Raw genomic sequence first — 24,021 nt, forward strand, 5'->3', positions numbered from 1 at the left:
ATTTTCCACGTACTCTGACTCTTAATCCCTGCCCCCTGACCCCTGCCCCTGACCCCCTGTTGTGGTGTTGGTTTCTATTTTTTCCCCCCTTAAACCCTTAGAAGCTTAAGGTTAGTGTTGAAAATGATAAGGAGAACGTGGAGGGGGGCTCCCTGCGTTCGGCCAACTCCTTCGAGTCGGCGCGCAGTCAACCGGCCACGCCCACTCGCGTGGAGATGGAGCAGCTGGAGCGGAATGCGCCGCGCAAGTTCAGCAGCGAGATCGAGGCGATCAGCGAGAAGCTCTACCACATGACCAACATGGTCAAAATGAACAAGGATCTCGAGCTGCTGGCCAAGGAGAACCTGGTCAAGAGCGACATCCTGCGCAAGCTGACGCTCAAGGAGAAATGGCTGGCCGAGAATGCGGCCATAGCCGCAGGAATGGCCAAGGGGAGTGCTGCTCCAGCTGCTGCTCCTCCACCGAAGCCCAAGTCCAAGTTTGACGAAAAATACGAGAAGGTGCAGTCGCTGGGTGCTGTCGAGGCGAAGCCCAAGCCCAAACCCGTCATCGATTTCAATCTGGATGAGCTGAGGCCACGGAAGCCGAACTTTGAGGAGCGGCCCAAGGAACTGCTGCAGAAGCCCGCGGCGAAGGGCCTGAAGAGTCCCAGGGGCAGTGCCAATGTAAGTCGCTCCAACAGCCTCAAGAGCAATGCCAGCACGCAAGGCAGTCCTCGGGTAAAGAAGAAGGACGACACCCACGATAGTAAAATGCACTTTGAGGGGATTCTGGGAACGATAAAGAAACTGCAGCGACAGCAGAGCAAAGACCAGAACCAGCTCCAAGACGAGGAGGATATGGACGTGGATGCGGACGCGGAAGAGCTGCAGGGAAGCAAGGAGCTGAACAGCAAACTGAAGGAGATCCAGGCCACCAGCTTTGCCGGCACAATGGATCACATTCGATCGCAATTGACGATGCCCACTGTGAGCGCCCAGGCAGATCCGGCCTCGGTGGATCTGTCCAAGTACTTTCCCAACCAGAAGCTGGAGAAGAGCGCCGCCCTCAACACGAACAAGAACCAGAAGACCCTCAAGGACGTGGATCTGGCCAAGTACTTTCCCAGCAGTCCGGCCCCGCAGCGCAGAACTGTCGAGACGGTGGCCGATCGACTGAAGAAGTCGCAGACAGAGGCCTCGCTGGCCAAGAGCCAGACCCCGGTGACCAAGCCGGTGGACGAGGCCAAGGAAAAGGAAAAGCCAGTGCCGCCCAAAAGGCAGGCCTCGTTGAACACTTTCAGCTTGCGGGAGCATCAAATGGACGGGGCCCTGGATCTGACCAAGAAGAAGGCGACGCCCGTGAAGGTGGTCAAAGGCACAGCCACCGCTACAGCCACAGGGAAGGGCAAGATCAAGATTATAAAGAAAATTGTGCCCAAGGGAACGAAGGCGAAGAAGGCGGCTGCCGCCCAAGAGGCAGCCGCAGCCGCAGCCAAGGCCAAAGAGGTCGAGAACCAGCCGCCAAAGGACGAAGCCGAACGTATTTTGGATGAGATATTGGGCGATGGGGAGGTACGCTCGCCCAGCAGCGAATACCAGCGGCTCTTCCAGGACGAAAAGTCGCCCAGCGATCTGTCCGACAACATTGATCGCATACTGGAGGAGTCGGGCCTGGACCTGGAGCTGGGACTGCCGCGTCGCAGCAGCAAGAAGCTGCTCAAGACCAAGTCCTTGGGCGAAGGCGACTTTGAGCTAAAGCCCAGCGCCAGGGGAGAGCTCTCGGGAGTGCAGAACATCCTGAAGCGCTTCGAATCGATAAGCTCGGTGGCCTCGTCCACGCAGAACAGCGACGAGCAGGCGGCGGCCTTCAAGCTGCGCCGCATGGAGTCGAGCACCAGCAATCTGAGCAGCCTGACCCGCTCCCGGGAGTCGCTCGCCTCCTTGGCCAGCGACTCGATGAGCGATCTGGAGCGGACCATGGACTACCTGCGCAACGAGTGGCGCAACGAGGCCACCAATTTCCTGCAGAAGAAGCGGGACAAGTTCTATGCCCAGAAGGAGGTCGAGCAGCAGCAGCAGCAGAAGCGAGCAGCCGAGGAGAAGGCTCTCGGTGATCTGCCCGTGCAGTATCGCGACTCCAAGCTGGCCAAGTTCTTTGGCCTGGCCTCCCGAAAGTCTCCCGAGAAGCTCAGGTCGCCCACCAAGAAGACGACGACCACAAAGAAGAAGTCGCCCAGCCCCAAGAAGTCCCCGAAGGTGGCCGGGAAGGCCAACAGTTCGCTGGAGGAGCTGGCCAAGATTGGGAGTGCACGGCAGGCCAAGCAGCAGGCAGCCAAGAAGTCGTCGCAGAAAGCCATGCCCCCGAAGGTCCCGCCGAAGCCGGCGACCCCTGTGCCGGACGATTTTGAGGTGCTGGATCTGCTGGAGAAGGCCACAGAGGCCAAGGAAATGGTGGAACGCTCCAAGACAAAGAGTCCAACCGTCAAAGAGGAGCCCCAAGAGGTATTCGTGGTACCCATTGAGGACATCAAGAATCTGCCCAAGACGGGATGCGACAAGTCCCTCAATAGCTCGCATCGCGGCTCTCAGTCGAGTCTGGTGTTGTCCCGACGCCAGTCATTAGATATATCCCTGACGGAGAAGCTACATCAAGATGCTTTGGAGGCACTAGCCAGCATGGAAAAGGAACAGGAGCAGACCCAGGAGGTCCAGCACTTTGAGGAACTCTTCCAGGACATGAACTCGGAGGCGGAGCCCAACGATGAGGACCTGGATGCCGATTCCCTGTGCACCACGATCAGCAAGAGTCCCAGCGCCCAGCCCGTGACGGTGGTGAAGCGCGGCAGCTCCGAGGACCAGAGCATCGAGAAGCTCTTTGGTCAGTTTTCGGACGAGATGCTGGTCCACGTGGAGTTCGACTCGAACGACGAGCTGGTGGGCATCACACCCACAGTGGTCGTAGTCCCAGCCAGCCCCTCGGAGGAACGGGATTGCTTGGACAAGCTGGAGTCCCTGGAGCGGGATGAGGAGCCAACGCTGGAGCTGAACAGATTCCAGACAGATGATACGGTCCACCCCGATGTGGTCGACGGCAGCCATTTCCCAACGCGACCGCAGCGCCGAGCCAAGAGCAGCTCCTCCTCCAGTGAACCATCGCTGTCGGCAGCCCCCCAGCGGCTGCAGAAGAAGCTCGCGAAGCTAGATCCCGAGGATATGGCGCCCTCGGTGCAGGATTTGCTGCAGCAGGTGTATGCGAAGCCCGAGGACTCGGAGGAGCAGGGGAAACCATTGAGATTCCCCAGTCTGGTGATCGATGAAGATCTAGTGGACTCTGCAGAGGAACAGAAAGAAGCAGAGATGGAAGTGGAGCCTCCAGTCGCTGCTACGGCAGTCGGCAAACCTCAGAGCGCCAGCTCTTCCCGCAGCAGTCTCCTCGAAGTGGCGCCCAAAGCGTCCAAGGTGCCGTCTCGCAAGGAGAGCAAGGAGAACTCCCTCGACTGGGACATGGAAAGGCTGCCAGCCTCGCCCATGCCCCGTCGCCGGCTGGCGCAGAGTCAGGCAGCGGCCAGCAAGGAGAGCTCCCTGGAGTGGGACATGGAGAAGCTGCCCAACAGTCCCATGCCGCCACGACGCAACAAAGTGCGCCAACCCTCGCCCACCAGCTCCGTCCAACTACTCAACAATCTGCCCTCGGATGGGGATGAGGAGGTGGCCCAGCGGCGGCTGATCGAGGACTTTGAGCGGGAGCGTCGCCAGGCCTTGATCAGGCGCGACGAGAGCTTCGAAGCGACGGCCGCCGAGCAGCGCAGACGCGACTCCCTCCAGAGCAGCAACAGCAACAGCAATTCCAGCAGCAAGCGGAGCCTGCCGCCACCCACGCCTCCCGTCCAGAGGAGCAGCCTGGCCCGGCGGGGGGACACGGCCCGGACGGAGACCAAGCACGAGGGCACGCCGCCCATGTTCAAAAAGCTGGAGCTGGACAGCGACAGCTGCTCGCTGGCCACGCCCCTGGACTCCACGACCACCTGCTCGACGCGACGCAGCTCGTTTGCATTTATAGAGTTACAGGACAACAAGCCGGTGATCGTGCCGATGCCCAGGAAGCTGAAGCTGCCCAAGCTGGAGCAGCCTAGGTTCGTGCCTGAGCCGGTGGCCGTGGACGAGCCCGTGCCGGAGGTGTTCCAGGGCCGGGCCTGGCCCAAGGTGCAGATCGAAGGAGTGCCCGCCAGTCTGGACAGCGATCCCGAGGAGGAGGAGGCGGAGAAGCTGCTGCCCGAGTACGCCCGCTCCGACTCGCCCCCAGCGGCGGCCTTCAAGAACCGCAAGTGGCCCGATGGCAAGACGATCTTTGACCAGAATCAGGCAGCCTTGCAGCCAGACGACGAAGATGATGATGAGGCTATAATGAGCCGATATTTGGAGGCCAGGCGTCGGGTGTCCAAGCACAAGCCCCGCTCCCAGTCGCCGCAGCCCTTCAAGCCGCTCGCCGTCAGCTCCAGGCAGAGCTCCAAGTCGTACAGTGACCTCAAGAAGGGCCCATCCCTGCAGTCGCTGCAGTCGGCCCGCTCCAGCCAGGACACGGACACGACGCACTCCACGGCCACGACAGTGGCCACGACGCGGCCCGTCAGTGCCTACGTGAACTACGACGAGCCGGTGGACGCCAGCACGCGGGCCCTGCTCGATCGCAGCAAGCGGCTGCACAACCGCAAGCGGGAGTTCGTCAACGAGCGGGTGGTGGAGCGGAATCCCTACATGCGGGAGGTCATACGCAGCACGGACCTGCACCGGGCCGGATCGGATGAGGATCTAGCCAGCTACAGGCCACGTCACTATGCCAGCACCAGTCGCTTCCCCAGCACCGCGATGCGCAGCAATTACTCAGACTACCTCAGTCCCAGCGGCGGCACCAGCACCGGCGACTACCTCAGCGGCCACAGGAGACCCTACTCAACGCTGGGCCTCACCACGGGCAGCAGCTACTACCCCAGCACATCCGTGTCCACATCTACCACGGCCACACCGCGCAGCTCCCATTTGAGTGATCTTTTCAAGCCTCGACGACACAGTCCCGCCTCCAGCTATGGACGCAGCAGCGATTATGGCCTCCTGCCCGTCAGCAAAGAGTCGTGCGTTATTTCCTAAAGCAAAAATCCCACAAATCATTGACCAAAGCAATTCTCTTTTTACATATATCTATATTTAACCCGTTATAATGCCCAGACGACGCCTCAACTACTATCTCTACTGAGGGCAAGCCCAAGCCCCAGCCTCAGCCCCAGCCCCAGAAACCAACCAACCACCCAACCACCCAACCACTAGACACAGATTACACGTATAGGTCCACAAAAATAAACCACCAAAAACCAACCCGCCTGCCTGCCCGCCTGCCACTCGATGTGTGCCCCCCACAACAACAAAAAAAACCAAAAGAATGCGGGGCACGTGTGTGCCGCCCGGGGTTCTCTACCACCTTTTGTTTAGCCTCCAAGCCTCCACATATGAAAAAAGTATAATGCACTGTCCGGGTACGATCTATGAAGGTAAATTCAAGCAATCCACAAAATTGTACACGAAAATGTTGCGCCTAACCCACGAGCAGCCACACAGACGTTTCGTTCCGTAGTCTCTAAAACCACACATAAAATAGAAATACAAATATAAATATAAATACAATCTACACCGAGTCTCCGTTGAGGCCAAGCGATTGATCCACCCGTTTTGTCGTCGTGTGTCTGTCCATCCAATGCCTAACCCCCAAAGCCTTCACGCTCCACTCTGCTACAGGGACCGTAATCAATAGACAGACATATTGTTCTGAATATCACACTATACAAACCAGTTTTAAGTTTTAAGGATATATTTTTTGGTGCTGCCTCATGATGAAATTATGTGCTCCCGCAAGGCACTCTCTTTTGGGGTCTTATTTTGCTCATAGCGACAGGAAACTGCGTTCTCTCTCGCTTCCGGACCACCTTGCATAATTTCATCAGGGGTTGGCTCTTCCTGATGACCGATCCCGCGCTCTCGTGATCCGTTATCTCGCTTTCGGGGTGCGGAACGCGAGCGTACAGGCAGTCCAGCCTCCCTTCAAATAGGGGTATTCTCCAATACCTTAGCTAAACCCAATAAAAAAGGTATTCTTGTCGACATATCTGGGGGGTTTATGCTGAAAAAGTGTGGTTTTTCACAAAATTTACATAAAAGAAAAATACTGAGTTATTTTTTAGAGATTTATTTATTTTTTACTTAAAATACTGGTAATAAACAAATTTCATAAAAATAATTACTATCACCAAAAAATATCCTTAAAACTTAAAACTTATTTTTTAAACAAATAATCAATAATCAAAAACTAGAATTGAAAAATTTTCCGGGATATGCATCCTTAGAGTAGCATAATGGAATATTTAATATTGCTGTGGATGATTATTTCGGCTACAAAAATAAACAATACAAAGTAATAATCACTTGTTACGGTCCCTGCTGTACTCTGACTCTGACTCTACTACCAAATCTGACCAATCTCTGAAGATCTAATCCAAATGTTGCTGTTTCCTGTTGCTGTTTCTGTTTCTGTTCCGTTTTTGTACCTTTATGGATCGTACCTAAAGGCATGATAATGATGCTGCTGCTGCTGCTGCTGCTGATTAACACCTTTGATTAAAAATAAACTCTGACTAACGCATGTTCAACAGCCTTTCGGCCAGCTGTAATAATGCCCCTCGCTGCAGAGTGTTTTTTATCGTTTATTGTTTATCGTTTATCGCTTGTCTCAGATCCTTGGCCCCTTGCCACGCAGTAAATTAATCCGTATTGATGCCCTAACTCTTGCAGGTACAAACTGAGTCCGAGAGCACGTCCCCCGACGAGATTGAGCTCAATTCTGCCACTGAAATATCCACCGATTCCGAGTTCGATAACGATGAGATCACACGCCAGACGGCGCCTAAAATCTTTATCGATGACACCCATCTAAGAAAGCCCACAAAAGTCCAGGTAAGAGGAATGCTTTCATCTCTCAAGCTACAGCCTTAATCGATTTCCTTTCCGTAGATCAAGTCCACCATGATCACACCCAATGCTGCTGCTGCTGGCGTGGCCTCCACCGGATTGCATGAGAAACAGCTGGCGGCCCGCGAGAAGGGCGGCAGCTATCTGAAGAAATACCAGCCACAACCGCCTCTGCCGCAGTTCAAGCCGCTGGTCCAAGTGGATCCCACACTACTGATCGGCAGTCAGCGGGCTGCTGCCACACCGCTCCAAAATCCCCGTCCCGGCGACTATCTGCTGAACAAAACGGCCAGCACCGAGGGCATCGCCTCGAAGAAGAGCCTCGAGCTGAAGAAGCGCTACCTGCTGGGCGAACCGGCCAATGGCAATAAGATCCAGAAGTCCGGCTCCACCTCGGTGCTGGACTCGCGCATCCGCAGCTTCCAGTCGAACATATCCGAGTGCCAGAAGCTGCTGAATCCCAGCAGCGACATCAGCGCCGGAATGAAGAGCTTCCTGGACCGCACCAAGCTGGGCGAGGGCCAGTCGAACGATCTGATGCGTTCGGCCACCAGCAACGTGATCAACGATCTGCGAGTGGAGCTCAAGATACAGAAGGCGCCGTCGCCGTCCAGCAACTCCACGGACAATGAAAAGGAGAATGTCTTTGTCAACTGCAAGAACGAGCTGAACAAGGGCATGGAGTACACGGATGCCGTGAATGCCACGCTCTTGGACCAGCTCAATCGCAAGAGCTCCCCCACCACGCCCACGAACAACCAAAACAACAAGACTGTGATCGAGGTGATTGATCTGGTGACGCCCGAGAAGAAGCCACTGGAGATCATTGATCTGACGCTGGAGACACCAAAGAAACCGAAGATCGAAGGCCCCGACAGCAATAAGCTGAGCGAGAAGCAGCTGCAGCAGGAGGAGAAGCAGGAGCAGAAGCTGGAGGAGGATGTGGCCAAACCCGATGTCTCCAAGGATGTAAAAGAGTGCATACCCGACATACTGGGCGACATAAAGGCCGGCGTCAAGCAGGGAACGAAGGCAACGGGCACCGAAGAGCAGCAAAGCCTGCTGTCGGACGAAGAGAAGCGGGACTCCCCCGAGAAGGAGGAGCACGACGAGCAAGACACTGTCCAGATACAGGTGCCGAATATACCCTGGACCAAGCCGAAACTTGAGCCCATGTCGACAACCGGCAGCAGTGGCGGCACCAGCTGCTCCAGCTCGTCGAACACCTCCAGCATCGAGGACATACAGCACTACATACTGGAGTCGACCACGAGTCCCGACACCCAGACGGCAGGGGGCGGTGGTGGCAAGCACAATGTGCCGCGCCTCGAGGTGCACGACACGAGCGGCGCTCTAATGCAGGTCGACAGCTTAATGATTGTCAATGGCAAGTATATTGGCGATCCGGAGGATGTCAAGTATTTGGACATGCCCGCCGATGTGATTGTGCCGCCAGCAGCGGCCTTACGCACCAACGAACTGGAGGAGCCAGAGGATGATCACGATGTGGATGTGGAGCCGGTGACGGCCACGCCAGAGCCAGCCGAGTGCACAGTCATAGAGGCAGAGCGCCTCAGCACGGTCAAGGCTCCTCCTCCGCTGCCTGAGATGGGACCACCGAAGCTCCGTTTCGATAGCAAAAACGAGAACAAAATCGAGAGTCTCAAGAACCTGCCGCTGATCGTGGAGCGCACGGCGGAGCACAGTCAGGCCGTGAAGCCGATCACCCTCAATCTGAGCAGTGCAGCAGCCAGGACTCCCGACACCCCGACCACGCCCACGGCCCATGACAGCGACAAGACGCCCACCGGGGAGATGCTATCGCGGGGCTCCGACTCGGAGACAGAGCACACGGGCACGGGCACGGGTACGGGCCAGGTGCTGACGGAGACAGAGCTCTCCGACTGGACGGCCGATGACTGCATTTCGGAGAACTTTGTGGACATGGAATTCGTGCTCAATTCGAACAAGGGAACGATGAAGCGGCGCAAGGAGCGCAGGCGTGGAGGGGCCGCCTCGAGGCTGCCCAGCGGCAGCCAGGTTATCCATGAGTTGGCGAGGCAGGCGCAGGCGCCTGTGGTGGAAATGGAGGGCATACTGAGTGCCATCGATATCGATGACATCGAGTTCATGGACACGGGCTCCGAGGGCTCCTGCGCCGAGGCCTATTCGGCCACGAACACGGCCCTGCTGCAGAATCGTGGCTACATGGAGTACATCGAGACGGAGCCGAAGAGAGTGCCGCTGAAGCCAAGCCAGGCCCAGCCTCCGCTCCCAGGCACTGGCTTTGTCGCCTTGCCGGCGCTTGTGACCAAGCGGGATGAGAAGCTGGGCATTGACTACATCGAGCAGGGGGCGTACATCATGCACGACGATGCCAAGACGCCGGTGAACGAGCAGTTGCCAGCCGCCATGACCCAATCCCTGACCGATTCGAGCACCTTGAACGATCTGGACGACGACAGCATGGCCGGCCAGACGCTGCCGACCACAACGGAGGAGAGTGAGGCTCTCACGGTGGTCACCAGTCCGCTGGACACCTCCTCGCCGCGAATGCTCGATCAGTTTGCCAGCATGTTGGCCTCGGGTAAGGCCGACTCCACGCCCAGCAGCTCCGAGCAGCAGCCAAAGACGTCCACGGTGACGACCAGCAGCAGCAGCGCAGCCAACAGCTCGACACCGGGTGGCCATGAGTCCAAAGAAGCCGCCGCTGCCGCCGCCGCTCCCACGGATGAGGATCTGCAGATCCAGTTCGAGTACGTGCGAGCCCTGCAGCACCGGATCTCGCAGATAAGCACGCAGCGTCGCAAGAGCTCCAAGGGGGAGGCGGCGAACACAACTGTGATAGATTCAGCCGAGGCCCAGCTTCAGGCCCAGCCCCATCAGCCGCCAGGCAGCCCGGAGACGTCAGCGATGCGTCCCAGAAGCAGCAGCAGCTCCAGCAAAGTGCCCGAGATACCGACGCTCAGCAGCAAGCTGGAGGAGATCACCAAAGAGCGCACCAAGCAGAAGGATCTCATCCACGACCTCGTCATGGACAAGCTGCAGTCGAAGAAGCAGCTCAATGCCGAGAAGCGACTGCACAGGAGCCGCCAGCGCAGCCTCCTCACCAGCGGCTATGCCAGCGGCGCCAGTCTGAGTCCCACGCCCAAGCTGGCGGCTGCCGCCAGTCCCCAGGACTCGAACTGCTCCAGTCAGGCGCACTACCATGCCTCCTCCGCCACTGCCGAGGAGAAGCCATCAATCGCAGCAATCGTCCCTCCCCCAGTCCCCAGCAATCCCTTGCAGAAATCGGCCACGGCCAGCTATGTCTCCCCCTACCGCACTGTCCAGCCGCCCACACGTAGCGCCGATCTCTTCAAGCCGCCGCGTCCCTTCAGTGAGCACATCGATGCGAATGCCCTCGAGGCCGGCTACAAGCTGAACAAGACGGCCTCCTTCAACAGCGGATCGGGAAGGGGGCTCGGCGATTTTGTGACCCCCATTGCGCCAGCACGTTCGAATCGCGGTGGCGGAGGAGTCGGCGCTGGAGTCGGAGTCGTTGCCTCCGTGGATGTAATGAATATATCTGTCTCAACGGAGAACCTGAGGAGCGAGGCCCGGGCCAGGGCGCGGCTCAAGTCGAACTCGGATCTCGGTCTGAGTCCAGAGGAAAAGTTGCAGCTGTTGCGCAAACGTCTCCACTATGACCATCCCAGGCCCCTCAAGCCCAAGCAGCAACTGGAGGAGCCGCTGTCCGTTGATCTGGCGGCTCGTGCCCGTAAAATGAGTGCCTCGAAGAGCGTCAACGATCTGGCGTACATGGTCAACAGCCAGCAACAGCAGGTGGGCCACTCGGGCCTGGACAAAGATGCCGCTGCCCAGGCCAAGGCAGCGGACTTCACATCCGACCCGAATCTGGCGGCCAGCAGCGGCGTTCAGGAGAAGGCAATGAAGACAAAGACCGGCAGGCAAAAGGATCCCGAGCGACGTAAGAGTCTCATACAGTCGTTGTCCAGCTTCTTCCAGAAAGGCAGTCATTCGCATTCTGCATCTGCATCAGCGTCCGCGTCCGCATCCACCAGTCCCAAAGAGCAGGGCGTCCCTGTGGCTGCCAGCCACTCTGAGCAGTCAGAGCGTCCCGGCACCAGCAGCAGTGGCACGCCCACCATCTCCGATGGAGGAGGTAACAGTGGCGGAGGCGGCGGCGTCTTCAGTCGCTTCCGTATCTCCCCAAAATCAAAGGAGAAGTCAAAGGTTAGTCTCATTTGTGGGAAAGTCTGTGGTTGTGGCCACCATCCTAGCCTTTAAGTTGTGTTTTACTGTCGGTGTACTGTACTGTGCGATAAGTGTTTCCATCTATAACAATTCAAAAATCTTTCCATCATTTTACAGTCTTGCTTTGATCTGAGGAATTTCGGTTTTGGTGTAAGAACTTTTTCACTATTTCTACTCTGATTTCCAACCCTCACTAGAGCACCATCTTTCGGTCTATGGCATGCAATAAATGTATGCTAACTCGAATGTATCTAATTTTTGCTGAATTTTCATTCATTTTCTTTGGATATTTTATGTTTTCACTCTCATTGGGCCTTGGCTTTATTTGTTTTCCGTTTTTTTCTAGACTTTTATTTTAATTTGTTTTCATTTATTTTTATTTTCAATTTTCTTTTCATAAATCCTTTCCAGCTGAAAATATTTAAGTAAATTAAATAAATAGCTTTTAAGTTTGCTATCCTTTCTGTGTTTTTTTTTTTTACCTTGTGCCTATACCCTATACCTTGTGCCTCCTTTAAATAACATTTATGTGGGCCTCTAATATCGTTTTATACCGATTACGTTTTCTGAGTGGAGAAAAAGGTTTAAAGATCTTTCCGTCATGTGTTTTATATATATATTTTGTAATATTTTAAGTTATTTGTATGGCTATTTAAACGTAAGGAACACATTGGAATGGGGTTTTTAAAGTAGTTGTTTTGCTTTAAGTTCAATGTGCTGGATATTTTGCATGGATGGGATGGAATGGGCTGGGATGGAGTCCCTCAATGGTTACCAAATATTTGTTAAGTTTATTGTTACTCACCCTGGACACCCTGCATGTTTGTTATTATTATTATTTTCTAGTAAATAACAAAATTGTGTTTAATATGAGAACTGAAACTATTTTCTTTCCTGCCTCTGAAACACACACACACATATCTAAAACAACCATGCATACACTCTGTATATTCTGATACATTAAAATACATATATATTCAAATACAATGCCACATTAGGACAAGGATGTGCTCATCGGCCATTCCACAAGCAGCACAAATGCAGCAACAGCAGCAGCAGCCACTGCCACAAGATCACAGACAAATCACTCGCAAGATTATCTGAACACCACAACAACAACAGCCACAACAACAACAGCAACAAACAACAGTCGCTACCGAAAGCAAACGAACACTGCGAAACCGAAAATCGAAACGTTCTCATCATCCAGTCCGCAGCTCTACATACACAAGCCCCACCACCATCTGGCCGCAGCGAATGCCCTGGACGACCAGACACCGCCACCCATACCGCCATTGCCACTGAATTATCAAAGATCCGATGGTTTGTTGCCTCTCATTTTATGTGTCCCATCCCCTCTAACGATTCGTAACGTCTCAGTGTTTTTAAATCATATGAACTGCTCGTGGTTGCGCGTTTAATGTTTGTCTAATATCCTTTTGTAGATGAGAGCTACGCTAACGAGACACGAGAGCATAAGAAGCAACGTGCCATATCGAAGGCTTCACGACAGGCTGAGCTCAAGCGACTGCGAATCGCTCAAGAAATACAGCGCGAACAGGAGGAGATTGAGGTGCAGCTAAAGGACTTGGAGGGACGCGGCGTACTCATAGAGAAGGCCCTAAGGGGCGAGGCGCAGAACTTTGAAAAGTGAGTGTGCAGTAGAAAATAATATTTTATGATTCACATCTAAAACCACATTTTCCGTGCAGCCTGGATACATCAAAGGATAACGATGAAAAACTACTTAAAGAACTATTGGAGATTTGGCGGAACATCACAGCACTCAAGTGAGCAAAACCATCGAGGCTTTGTTTAAATGGAATCGTTTGATTGTTTTATTTTGCTTGTCAGGAAACGCGATGAGGAACTGACTATAAGACAACAGGAACTGCAGCTGGAGTATCGGCATGCCCAGCTCAAGGAAGAGCTCAATCTGCGCCTCTCTTGCAACAGTACGTTACCGTTAACCGAAATATGGGAGAATGCCAGATACATTTTGACGAACGAATTTAAACTTTCAGAACTAGACAAGAGCTCCGCCGATGTAGCCGCCGAGGGAGCAATACTCAATGAGATGCTGGAAATTGTGGCAAAACGCGCGGCACTACGACCAACAGCCTCACAGCTAGACCTTACTGCAGCGGGTACTGCATCGACCTCAACCGAGGCGGCGGGCATAAAACTGACCGGCCAACCGCACGACCATGAAGAATCGAATGTGAGTGGTGCACTACATAAAAAAAACTCAAAAAATTCCATTATAATATTTCACTTGTTTTAGATATGAAAAACAAACTTTCCCTGGAGTTTGGTGGCTGGGCAAAGGCAAGGACTTTTGAGCCGAATTACTTAATAAGAAACAAGAGAAAAACGTACCAAAAAGTCAGCTGAACATTTACACCTACAATTAAACCGATACTAAACCGCATACGATATAACGGGAAAAGAAACGAAACGAGCAAAAACCTTATTCAGAGTGATCAAGCTGGCAGAGAAACAATTTCAATATACAATATACATACTATATTTACAATAAGTAGAAGGAGTAAAGAATTTCAGTGAAGAGAAGCGCGCAAGCTCAATGTAAAAACAAACAAAAAAATGAAGAGAACAAACAAAATCAAAACCAAAAATTAATTTTTGCAATTTTTTAACTTTTTTCGGAGAATATTTAACTTTTTTATGATTATCCCAAGTGTATTTTTAGTTAGTTTTGCAGAAAATTCAAGTGAAATCTGTTTGATCTTTGTATATGTTGTGTTTATTATTATTTTTTTTAATGTATCGAGTTTTCATTTTGAAACGTTAATATATGTGCAAAAGCTTTGTGATCCTGAGCAATTGTAAATGGTGTATTCGAGTTTTTGTAAGGTTATCATTATTTAGCAATGAATGTTCGTCTATTGTTTGTCTATTTCTGTGTATACTACTGTCTCAATGTATTATTATTTATTTGATGAAGCACCACAAACCACACACGCATTATCCGACAGCATCCACATCCATGTATGTAATATGTCATTTGCTGCCCCCACAACAAGAAAGTGAACACAAAGATATACACACAAATATTTTCTATATATGCGAGAGAGAGCAGAGCGTACATTACATAGCGATATGATATGATGGAGGCAAGGCAAACAAACATTTACTGTATACTAATGAAAAATGATTTAAATTATTGTGTAATTTTATTTATAACCTGCATATATAAACATATTTATCGAATTTATTATGTAACTTTTCGATTTATTTTAAATTGAATAAAGATTTTATGAAACCTAATTTCACAAGCCATACTAAACGCCACCTGCAGAGTACGACGTGGTGTTCGAGTATATAAGATCCATTCAAAATTGAAGTCGAATGATTATGGAAAAAAAGATAATGTTCTTACTTTTGTGATGCCCACATCCTCCACCTCAAGTTGAAATAAAGGTTTGGCATCCTACACATACAAGTGTTGGGATATAGTTTCTATTAATCTATTCGAACAGGGAATGTCTGTATTTCAGATTTCAGATCCTGTTGACATTTTTCATCTATCAGCTTAAAACAATGCAAATTGAGACCCATGCCCATCAACTGGTGCATCGATGCACCGCCGCATTTCAACCTATCAAAAATCTCGTACTTATTAAAGTCCGAATGAAAAAAAAAAAAATAATAATCTGGCAGGATATTCTAGTTAGAATATATTATAATATTTGAATTTGAATCCAGCATTATTCAACGGAACAATTACTCTTTTTCGCTCAAACTTTTTTTTAGACAAAATCCAATAAAAGCAAGTATTTCAATTAAGCCAGTCAATTAGAAAATAGGTTTATTAATTGGATAAAATTATGTAGGCAGGACTGAAAGATCTATGTAGCTAGTAATGTGCCACGGAATATCAAAATCGAGGAATATGGTTTCCAATCCTTGACGGAGAACGATTAACCCATTCTAAGCCAAGGGGTATTTTAATATTTCATCAACAATAATGAAAATTGCTCAATATTGGCGCAGGTTAGGTAAAAGATATCGTGGTTTTTATCAAGTTAAGAGGAAGAATAGGATGGATCTACGAGAAGAACTTACATGCACTATTATTTTCCGTCATTTACCTCAAGTCGTTGAACTGTTTAAATGGAGGGGGCTTAAGAGGGCTAAGTTCGGTTGTTATTATACGAGACGCTGTTGTTGTTGAGGAACCAAAATTGACGCTCTTCCCTGGAGATTTTGAGAGAATATGGCTGAGGAGCAGTTAAAAGAAGTGAATGCCAATCCCGCGTCGACATCCCCAGTGACCGACGAACCAGAGAAGACTCCAATGAAACCAAATCCGCCAACACCGCTCTCGGCATCAGCTGCCGATGAAGGGCAGCAGACAGAAAAGGCGGTTCAGGCAGCGGCCTACAGCATGCGACCGGCTTTTGGGGAAATGTTTCCTCTGCCCATTGTCAAGAACATCATGAACAGCGTTATGACCGAGAAACTGAAAGGTGAGAATGGATAAATCAATCTCCTGAGCGTCCAACAAGCGTTGCTAAGCAACTGGTTCCGTTCTATTTTCAGATAAAACATACGACAAGGACGTGGCCAAGATATGGACGCTTGAGATTGCCGATGAAGTGAATCAGAAAATAGCCTCCAATCCCAAGGTGAGGCGCTACAAGCATGTGGTGCAGGTGATGCTCGGCCAGGAGCTCGGTGCCGGGGGTTTCTATAATTCGCGCTGCTGCTGGGACTGCGACTGTGATACCTCCGTCTCCGAGGTGTTCAGCAATACCAGTATATTTTGTGTGTGCACTGTCTTTGGCACCTATCAGTACTAAACGCGCACAAACGGCCAGCAAGGACGACGCACCAGAACTGATTAGGATAAGAGAACAACCTTACTATATTTATTCTTAGCACGGTGAGCGGCAGCATATTATTTACATTTAAAACTAGTCGGTTCTTGCATATTAGTAGGCACCAGGAAACAAGGGAACAACGACCCAACTTCACTTTCGATACTCGACTCGACCTTCGTCTTGCATCATTGGATGCGCACATTCAATGGATTCAGTATGCGGCCCGACATTACAGCCACGTCCAGCTCTCGGTCGATGATGAAAAACAGAAACGGATGGTTCACAGATATCTGAATGGGTTTCGTTTGAGCACCGTAGTTGCCTGAGAAGCAAAAAGGAAGTAGTTATTGCACCTTTGTCTATCTGCGCTACTGTTGGCGCAATCGCCATCGCAATGGTAATGCTGGAGTTGCAGTCCCAGTTTCAGGTGGGGCGATGGCGATGCGTTGCGCCTCAATGCCTCCGTTCAGGTGTGCTGCAACTGCAGACACAAGTACAAGTACTTACGCTTTAGTTGATTGATGGGATGCGTACGAATGTTTACGTCTATGGATTGCTCAATGTGTCGCACGTAGACGCCTTTCTCATCAGTCATGGGTCGAAAATCGGCGCGATTTGGCTCGAAGACATCACAGCTGTAACGAAAGAAAGTAAAAGTGCCAGCCAGTCTCAAGCAGCCCCAGCAATCAGCTTACATGCCCATCTGCAACACAACCAAAGCATAGATTAATCTCAATAAATGTACTTTTATATTAACTCCGTGTACTTACATTCTGCAGATCGTTGGTCAGGAACATGGTTCCGTGCAGCTTAAAGTCGGGTATGATGGCCTGAACCCACCGTGGCTTGAGCTGCTTGCGCATCAGGCGCAACGTGGGGCCGAGCTTCAGAGATGCCGCCGCAGCCACAATGTCCGTGTGGTAGTCAGGCAATAAAATCATGAGATTGTACTCTGGCGTGTCCAGTTCCAGCTCCAGGACGCTCATCTTTAGATGCTCAAAGTACTTGAAGTACAGCACTGCATTGTACACCTTGAAGGTGGTGTGCACAATCTGGTGGATGCCCAGGTAGAACACATGACTGATGACATCCGTGTTGTAGTTGGATTTGCTCTCGGCGGCCCCGCTGATAAAGTGCGGCTCAAAGTCGTTGTTGATGGGCGCAAAGTGGGCGGCAGATGGTGGGTATTGAAACGGATGAGGCGCTGGATGTGGTCCTTGCGGGCTAAAGAGCGAAAGAAAGAGATTCGCATCGAGTTCCCTATATGGCAGTGCGTGTCGCTTGTGCCGAGACATCTTGGACTTCCTCGCGTACGAACCATTTGCCGACGGGGGAGCTGAAATGGAAATGATCTGCCTAGTGTTTGACGCCTTCCTCTCTGACACCTGTCGGGCCATCATGGGCATGGTCTCTGTCCGCGCACTCGGCAGATAGATGGGCTTCGGCGTGATCGGATTGGAGTGCTTGAGCGGTGCCTGCAGCTTGCTGGTGGGCAGTCGCGAGACTCGAGCCTTTTGAATGCGCAGCAGTGGCTCGGCCTCCTCCTCGGCCACGAATGCGGACACCAGCTCAGCTGCCTCATCCTCTCCAGCCGGCTCCGCCGCCTCCTCGCCGGATGACTCTGGGGGTGGTGCCTCGGTGCTCGTTTCAGGCGGCGCTTCTGTTGTTGTCGTTGGCTCCTCTGTGGTCGTCGTGGCAGGCACCTCAGTGGTACTTTCTACCTCCTTAACCGTTGTGGTGGCGATGGTCTCAGCTTCAAAATCCTCAGTTGTGGCATTTGCGGGTGTGGTCGTGCTTACCACCTCAGCATCCGCCGTAATATTTGCTGGCGTTGAGGACACCATATCCACACTCAGATCATAGCCGTAGAACATGAGCACTGTCTCGAAGTCCTTCAAGACAGTCACATTGTTCTTGTTCATGCTGAGGCCCTTCAGGGGATTGTCGGAGCCAAAGAAATAGGTCTGGGAAGAGATCAAAGTAATATTATAAACTTTATGCTCTATTTCGGGTTTATTTCAATCCCACTTGATAAGTGGAACAAATCCTATCCAAGCCCACCACCCGATCCGCATAATTGCTGCCAATTAAACACTCTATTCACTTGGACAATTGCTGGTCACTTATTGGAGGTCAACGCACTATTGAAACCCGATAACAGATCGCTTGAGAGGTGGTCATAGGCAATTGGCCTAGGGCAGTTTGTTTGGAACCATTCTTTTTTTGCTTTTTGTTTTATTTCTATTTTTGTTGTTGTTTATCAATGACCACTCCACATTCCGCTCTGCTCTGCTCTGCTGTCGGCTATGTGTGCTTAGCCAGCCATGTAAATGAGCGGAGGCATTTCATTTGGATAGTTTGAGCGGGGGCTCAAGCCGCCACTCTGGGCTGTAGGTTAAGTTCAACGCTGAGTCGAATAGAACCATAAATGTGCCACTAGACCACCAGTTGTCTCACCCGTAGTCGTCGATGGATGTCGCGGTATCCGACGCGAATGACATCACGATTGTTAGGCAACTGCAGGACGTTGCGCAGCTCGTTGGCACTGTTGCTGGAGGATCCCTCGTACAGGGCCACCAGGACACTGACCAGGGCCGTCGGCGAGAAGGCAAAATTGTTTCGATTCAGTATCGAGTGGTAGTGGAGCAGACGGTGGGTGAGGTCATTCGTCAGATCGACCATCACCTCCGCCGGGGTCAGCTCCTTGGCGGCCAGCACCTGTGGCAAGTGATCGAGTGGGGTCATCGGTGGGGGCGGGAAATGCGGATGCGGAAAGCCGCTGGCCCGAAACTCTTCCTGATCGATTTGTATGTAGTGGGCGAGGATGTGGGCGTGCGCCAGGTAGACACCCAGCCAGATCGCCAGCGAGAATCGAGGCATAACGTTGCAGCGATTGACCTTGCCCAGATGTGGAGCTGATAGAGCAGTTAGCACTTTTGATTGTCGCGTTTGCGGCTGAAACGTTTTAGCGGAAAAATTTGCGAGCTCTATCCGTGCTCATAAATTGCACTACTCTCATTATTTTCGCCTTTCGAATGACAATTTCGAATCAATTAGCCGAATTGAGTGCTCTCCTCTGTTGTCAAGGTGATGACTATTTGGAAATTTGTCAACCGTCAAGCGGATCGCGTTTTCCACATATTTTTCAGCTTCGATTCGAATGTTGGCTGGGACTGTGTCGCTCTGCGATTCGAACCGATTCGCGTGATTGCTGCTGCCAAACTGAAACTGCGACCAGCGCGGCTCTCTGCTAAAGTACTAAAATCCGATCGACCCGCTTGGTTTCGGCCCCATCTCTGGTGGGGGTTCGGGCTCGCGTTTCGCCCAGCAGATGTTCCATGACAATACCAAGGGTGGCTACATAGTGAATGAGCACCACCCACCCCTCCTAGAGAGAGGGCTTACAGACGTCATAAACGTTATACAGGTACACATTCATTTCACTAATGAAGAGGATTATCTTATTGATAATCTAGAGTTGTGGAATTGGCCACTAATGAAATAGTGCATTGAATGCCCAGTTACTGGGGAAGTTCATTCCGTGCAGTGTTATCCGTAGCCCTAGCAGCGTCGCTGTACAGAAAAATCCTATAGATTTTCGGAAGATTTTCGTAATTCTTCCAGTATTCCCAAGCGACGGGGTTTGAAAATACTTATATGTTAACTGTTTAAAACAAAGTGAAATAATTGAATAATGCTTCAGTGGTTTTGGTGGAAGAGCCGAGAAGGTCATGTCATCGCTGAAACGTCTGATCCAATTGAGCTTCGGCTTTTTCTGTGCCTTAAACGGCATCGTGCCGTTCTATTTTGGATTTAGTTCGAGAAAACTGCATTGGTCTCGCGTCCTGGCCTACTATCGCATTATTCACAACTTCATTGTCATTGGACTAACAATAAAGTTCATAACAAACTATTGGCATTTCCATACCCATGTGGAACATTCGAGATCCAAGCTGATGGAGCTGAACACCTTTACCCACTTTACCATCGTTTTGCTGTCGTTGCTCAGCTGCATGGAGTGCGCCCATCGGCAGCAGGATCGGATCTACGGGATGATAGAAAAGCTCTTGGACCTGGATCGACTGAGCTTCGAACTGGGGTACATTGCCCCGAAGTCCCATCAGCGATACATCGGCTTGCTGGTTCTCGCTATAACCCCACTGCTGGCCCTTCGCCTCTTCATTCATGTGGGCCTGAATAAGATTCGCACTAGGCTGGGCTTCGATTTCCCCTGCAATTGCTTCCTGTCCGAGTGTATGATCCTTGGGATGAGCTCGGTGGGTTTCGGAATCATGGCGGAGATATGCCAATGCTGGTGGAGGCTGCAGACTGGACTGAAGCGGACTCTTCTGGATGATTCATTGCCAGATCAGCTGAACCAACTGCTGCAGCTGCAGCGGATGTTCCAGTGCCTGATAGATATCACCGCTGAGTTCTGCACCGTCTTCAAGTTTGTGCTTCTGTGCTTTCTGGTTCGGAATGTCTGGTGTGGCATCGTGATCGGTTATATGCTCGTTCGCATCTTCTGTGGCCATGGTGTCTCTGAGCTCCACCTCTATCAGCTCTATCTGGCGTTTGTCATCTGCATACAGCCCCTGCTCTATTCACTCCTCCTGAACTGTCTGACGCACACGACGGACTCGCTCATGGAGACAACCAAAGAGATTGTGAGAGAATCGCAAGGACACGAACTTCTGGTGGACCGAAGTGTGAGTATTGAATGTGTATTCTTGGCAGTCTTGGAATTTGGATGCTGTTTAATCTTACAGATCCAGTGGTTCTCCTTGCAACTGGCCTGGCAGCACACGAACGTCCACGTTTACGGGACCTATCGCATCAATCGACGGCTGGTTTTTCAAAGCGCCTCTGTCATTCTACTGCATGTTTCTTATATGGTCCAAAGCGACTATAGGTCTATGTGAGAAATAAATCATATTGTATTGTAATGTCTTATATTAAAGTCGTATTTAAATACACTCGAATGTGTACTGAGGGTCATCCTTCGACCAGGTTTACAAATAACAGAGAAAACAAAATATTTTTGATTGGGGAAAATGTCATTGATCCTTGATCCATCAAATCAGGGTCAGTTTTTGTATCCCAGGAAGGCATCGCACGCTCAGATCGGCCCAAAGATAGCAGATAAAATTAAATATGGGTTTTTTAGAGTCCTTAGCGAAGTATCAAGGATATTATTCCAATTACACAAACCTATGATATGCTCTATTCATAGCTAGGGAACGGCCAGATCGGCCCTTTTCTTTGGCTATATCTCGGCTATTTATGGGCCGATGAGTCCTGCCAATCGACTTCCACCGGACGTTTGACTCTCTGGGTCCCCACGATCCTGGGAGAGTGGGTCCTGCACCGATCTGGTGTTTATTTGCCTGAGATATAGCCTACCGAAGATGTGGACTTGCGTATCTTTCAAATACTGGTTTCTTCTGTATGCTATATCTTAGCGATACGGCAGCCGATCTCGGCGTGGCATGGCTCTTCGTGATCGGGCGAGTCCTGCCAATCAACTTCCACCGGAAAAAAGGACATCCATATTTTCACGATTTTCGCAAAAAATCATGATGGTTACATCATTAAAATTGCCAAAAATCGGCCTCATTTTCGAAGTCGAGATTTTGATACCGTTTGACTCTCTGGGTCCCCACGATCCTGGGAGAGTGGGTCCTGCATCGATCTGGCCCTATTTATCTGAGATATAGCCTACCGAAGATTTGGATTTGCGTATCTTTAAAATACTGGTTTCTTCTGTTCGCTATATATCAGCGATACGACAGCCGATCGGAGAGCGGCATGTCTTTTCGTGATCGGGCGAGTCCTGCCAATCGACTGCCATCGGAAAAAAGGACATCCATATTTTCACGATTTTCGCAAAAAATCATGATGGTTACATCATTAAAATTGCCAAAAATCGGCCTCATTTTCGAAGTCGAGATTTTGATGCCGTTTGACTCTCTGGGTCCCCACGATCCTGGGAGAGTGGGTTCTACACCGATCTGGCCCTTTTAGTCTGAAATATAGCCTACCGAAGATTTGGATTTGCGTATCTTTCAAATACTGGTTTCTTCTGTTCGCTATATATCAGCGATACGACAGCCGATCGGAGAGCGGCATGTCTTTTCGTGATCGGGCGAGTCCTGCCAATCGACTGCCATCGGAAAAAAGGACATCCATATTTTCACGATTTTCGCAAAAAATCATGATGGTTACATCATTAAAATTGCCAAAAATCGGCCTCATTTTCGAAGTCGAGATTTTGATGCCGTTTGACTCTCTGGATCCCCACGATCCTGGGAGAGTGGGTCCTACACCGATCTGGCCTTATTAGTCTGAGATATAGCCTACCGAAGATTTGGATTTGCGTATCTTTAAAATACTGGTTTCTTCTGTATGCTATATCTCTGCAATACGGCAGCCGATCTCGGCGTGGCATGTCTTTTCGTGATCGGGCGAGTCCTGCCAATCAACTTCCACCGGAAAAAAGGACATCCATATTTTCACGATTTTCACAAAAAATCATAATGGTTACATCATTAAAATTGCCAAAAATCGGCCTCATTTTCGAAGTCGAGATTTTGATGCCGTTTGACTCTCTGGGTCCCCACGATCCTGGGAGAGTGGGTTCTACACCGATCTGGCCCTATTTATCTGAGATATAGCCTACCGAAGATTTGGATTTGCGTATCTTTAAAATACTGGTTTCTTCTGTATGCTATATCTCTGCAATACGGCAGCCGATCTCGGCGTGGCATGTCTTTTCGTGATCGGGCGAGTCCTGCCAATCAACTTCCACCGGAAAAAAGGACATCCATATTTTCACGATTTTCACAAAAAATCATAATGGTTACATCATTAAAATTGCCAAAAATCGGCCTCATTTTCGAAGTCGAGATTTTGATGCCGTTTGACTCTCTGGGTCCCCACGATCCTGGGAGAGTGGGTTCTACACCGATCTGGCCCTATTTATCTGAGATATAGCCTACCGAAGATTTGGATTTGCGTATCTTTTAAATACTGGTTTCTTCTGTATGCTATATCTCTGCAATACGGCAGCCGATCTCGGCGTGGCATGTCTTTTCGTGATCGGGCGAGTCCTGCCAATCAACTTCCACCGGAAAAAAGGACATCCATATTTTCACGATTTTCGCAAAAAATCATGATGGTTACATCATTAAAATTGCCAAAAATCGGCCTCATTTTCGAAGTCGAGATTTTGATGCCGTTTGACTCTCTGGGAACCCAAGATCCTGAGAGAGTGGCTCCTGCACCGATCGGGTGTCTATCTGTCTGAGATATAGCCTACCGATTATTGGACTCGCGTATCCTTAAAATACTGGTTTCTTCTGAATGCTATATCTCTGCTGTACGGCAGCCGATTGGAAGCGGTTGCACCGATCTGGCCCTATTTATCTGAAATATAGCCTACCGAAGATTTGGACTTGCGTATCCTTAAAATACTGGTTTCTTCTGTATGCTATATCTCTGCAATAAGACCGCCGATCTGGGCGTGGCATGTCTTTTCGTGATCGGGAGAAGATTTGAATTTGCGTATCTTTGAAATACTTTTACTTTATTTAAATCTTCCTTTCATTTTATCAGGTCGCATGCTCCGGTTCCTAGAAATACCTCTTGCGTGCCCGTCACCGATTTGCCTACCATTGTGTACAAGGGGCATCATCCTTTTTGGTCTTACGGTAACCTGGGGGATCCTGCGCACGGGGCCACGATGCCGTGGGCACCTCGGGACATGATTCTTGTCGCACGAGGCTGTGGCTTTTGGCCGGGTCAACCTTGGGTCCGGCCACTGCCGTGGCCCTCTTCCTTGCTTCCATGCTGTTTGGTGGCAGCATTGGCTGTCCCGCTGGAGTCGACAATGTGGCGTTCCGTCCGCTGCAGCACGGACCAATGAT

General features: G+C 50.6%; 4 protein-coding genes across 19 annotated transcripts in view; 3 read left to right on the forward strand and 1 right to left on the reverse strand.

The window, feature by feature from the left end:
• Positions 1-14,540, forward strand: part of Mical (Molecule interacting with CasL) — a 51,556-nt gene extending 37,016 nt beyond the window's left edge. For 5 of the 15 annotated variants that reach the window (XM_033376969.1, XM_033376972.1, XM_033376976.1 and 2 more), the window contains 9 exons: positions 6,819-6,980; positions 7,038-11,231; positions 11,370-11,402; positions 12,251-12,575; positions 12,698-12,902; positions 12,965-13,042; positions 13,107-13,207; positions 13,277-13,473; positions 13,537-14,338. In XM_033376969.1, coding sequence (XP_033232860.1) covers positions 6,819-6,980; positions 7,038-11,231; positions 11,370-11,402; positions 12,251-12,575; positions 12,698-12,902; positions 12,965-13,042; positions 13,107-13,207; positions 13,277-13,473; positions 13,537-13,542 — 5,301 coding nt within the window. In that variant the 3' untranslated portion in view covers positions 13,543-14,338. Of the gene's footprint in view, positions 1-101; positions 5,115-5,204; positions 5,524-6,818; positions 6,981-7,037; positions 11,232-11,369; positions 11,403-11,663; positions 12,129-12,250; positions 12,576-12,697; positions 12,903-12,964; positions 13,043-13,106; positions 13,208-13,276; positions 13,474-13,536 lie in introns of those variants that run through there. The other 10 variants (XM_033376974.1, XM_033376975.1, XM_033376981.1 and 7 more) reach the window with 9 other exon arrangements.
• An 876-nt stretch (positions 14,541-15,416) lies between these two features.
• Positions 15,417-16,249, forward strand: LOC4800782 (tctex1 domain-containing protein 2). Of its 2 annotated transcripts, XR_001451583.2 has the most exons (3): positions 15,417-15,742; positions 15,816-16,158; positions 16,215-16,249. XR_001451583.2 is itself a non-coding variant. In XM_001357960.3 (2 exons), the coding sequence occupies exons 1-2, from the start codon at positions 15,490-15,492 to the stop codon at positions 16,073-16,075; spliced, it is 513 nt and encodes a 170-aa protein (XP_001357997.2). In that variant the 5' UTR covers positions 15,417-15,489; the 3' UTR covers positions 16,076-16,162. The 2 variants fall into 2 exon arrangements, 1 of the variants encoding a protein (XP_001357997.2); XM_001357960.3 differs by lacking the exon at positions 16,215-16,249 and having other exon boundaries at positions 15,816-16,162.
• On the reverse strand, positions 16,183-19,349 carry Spn85F (Serpin 85F). Its single transcript, XM_033385904.1, has 5 exons — positions 18,554-19,349; positions 16,867-18,060; positions 16,792-16,799; positions 16,604-16,731; positions 16,183-16,418 (listed from the first exon to the last, which is right to left on the reverse strand). Exons 1-5 carry the CDS (start codon positions 18,974-18,976, stop codon positions 16,282-16,284), a joined length of 1,890 nt encoding a protein of 629 aa, XP_033241795.1. The 5' UTR covers positions 18,977-19,349; the 3' UTR covers positions 16,183-16,281.
• A 308-nt stretch (positions 19,350-19,657) lies between these two features.
• Positions 19,658-21,037, forward strand: Gr85a (Gustatory receptor 85a). The gene is made up of 2 exons (XM_002136308.3): positions 19,658-20,805; positions 20,866-21,037. The coding sequence occupies exons 1-2, from the start codon at positions 19,828-19,830 to the stop codon at positions 21,016-21,018; spliced, it is 1,131 nt and encodes a 376-aa protein (XP_002136344.2). The 5' UTR covers positions 19,658-19,827; the 3' UTR covers positions 21,019-21,037.
• The last annotated feature ends 2,984 nt before the right edge of the window (positions 21,038-24,021 follow it).

This window comes from Drosophila pseudoobscura, chromosome 2 (assembly GCF_009870125.1).
Source record: "Drosophila pseudoobscura strain MV-25-SWS-2005 chromosome 2, UCI_Dpse_MV25, whole genome shotgun sequence".
NCBI classification, from domain to species: domain Eukaryota; kingdom Metazoa; phylum Arthropoda; class Insecta; order Diptera; family Drosophilidae; genus Drosophila; species Drosophila pseudoobscura.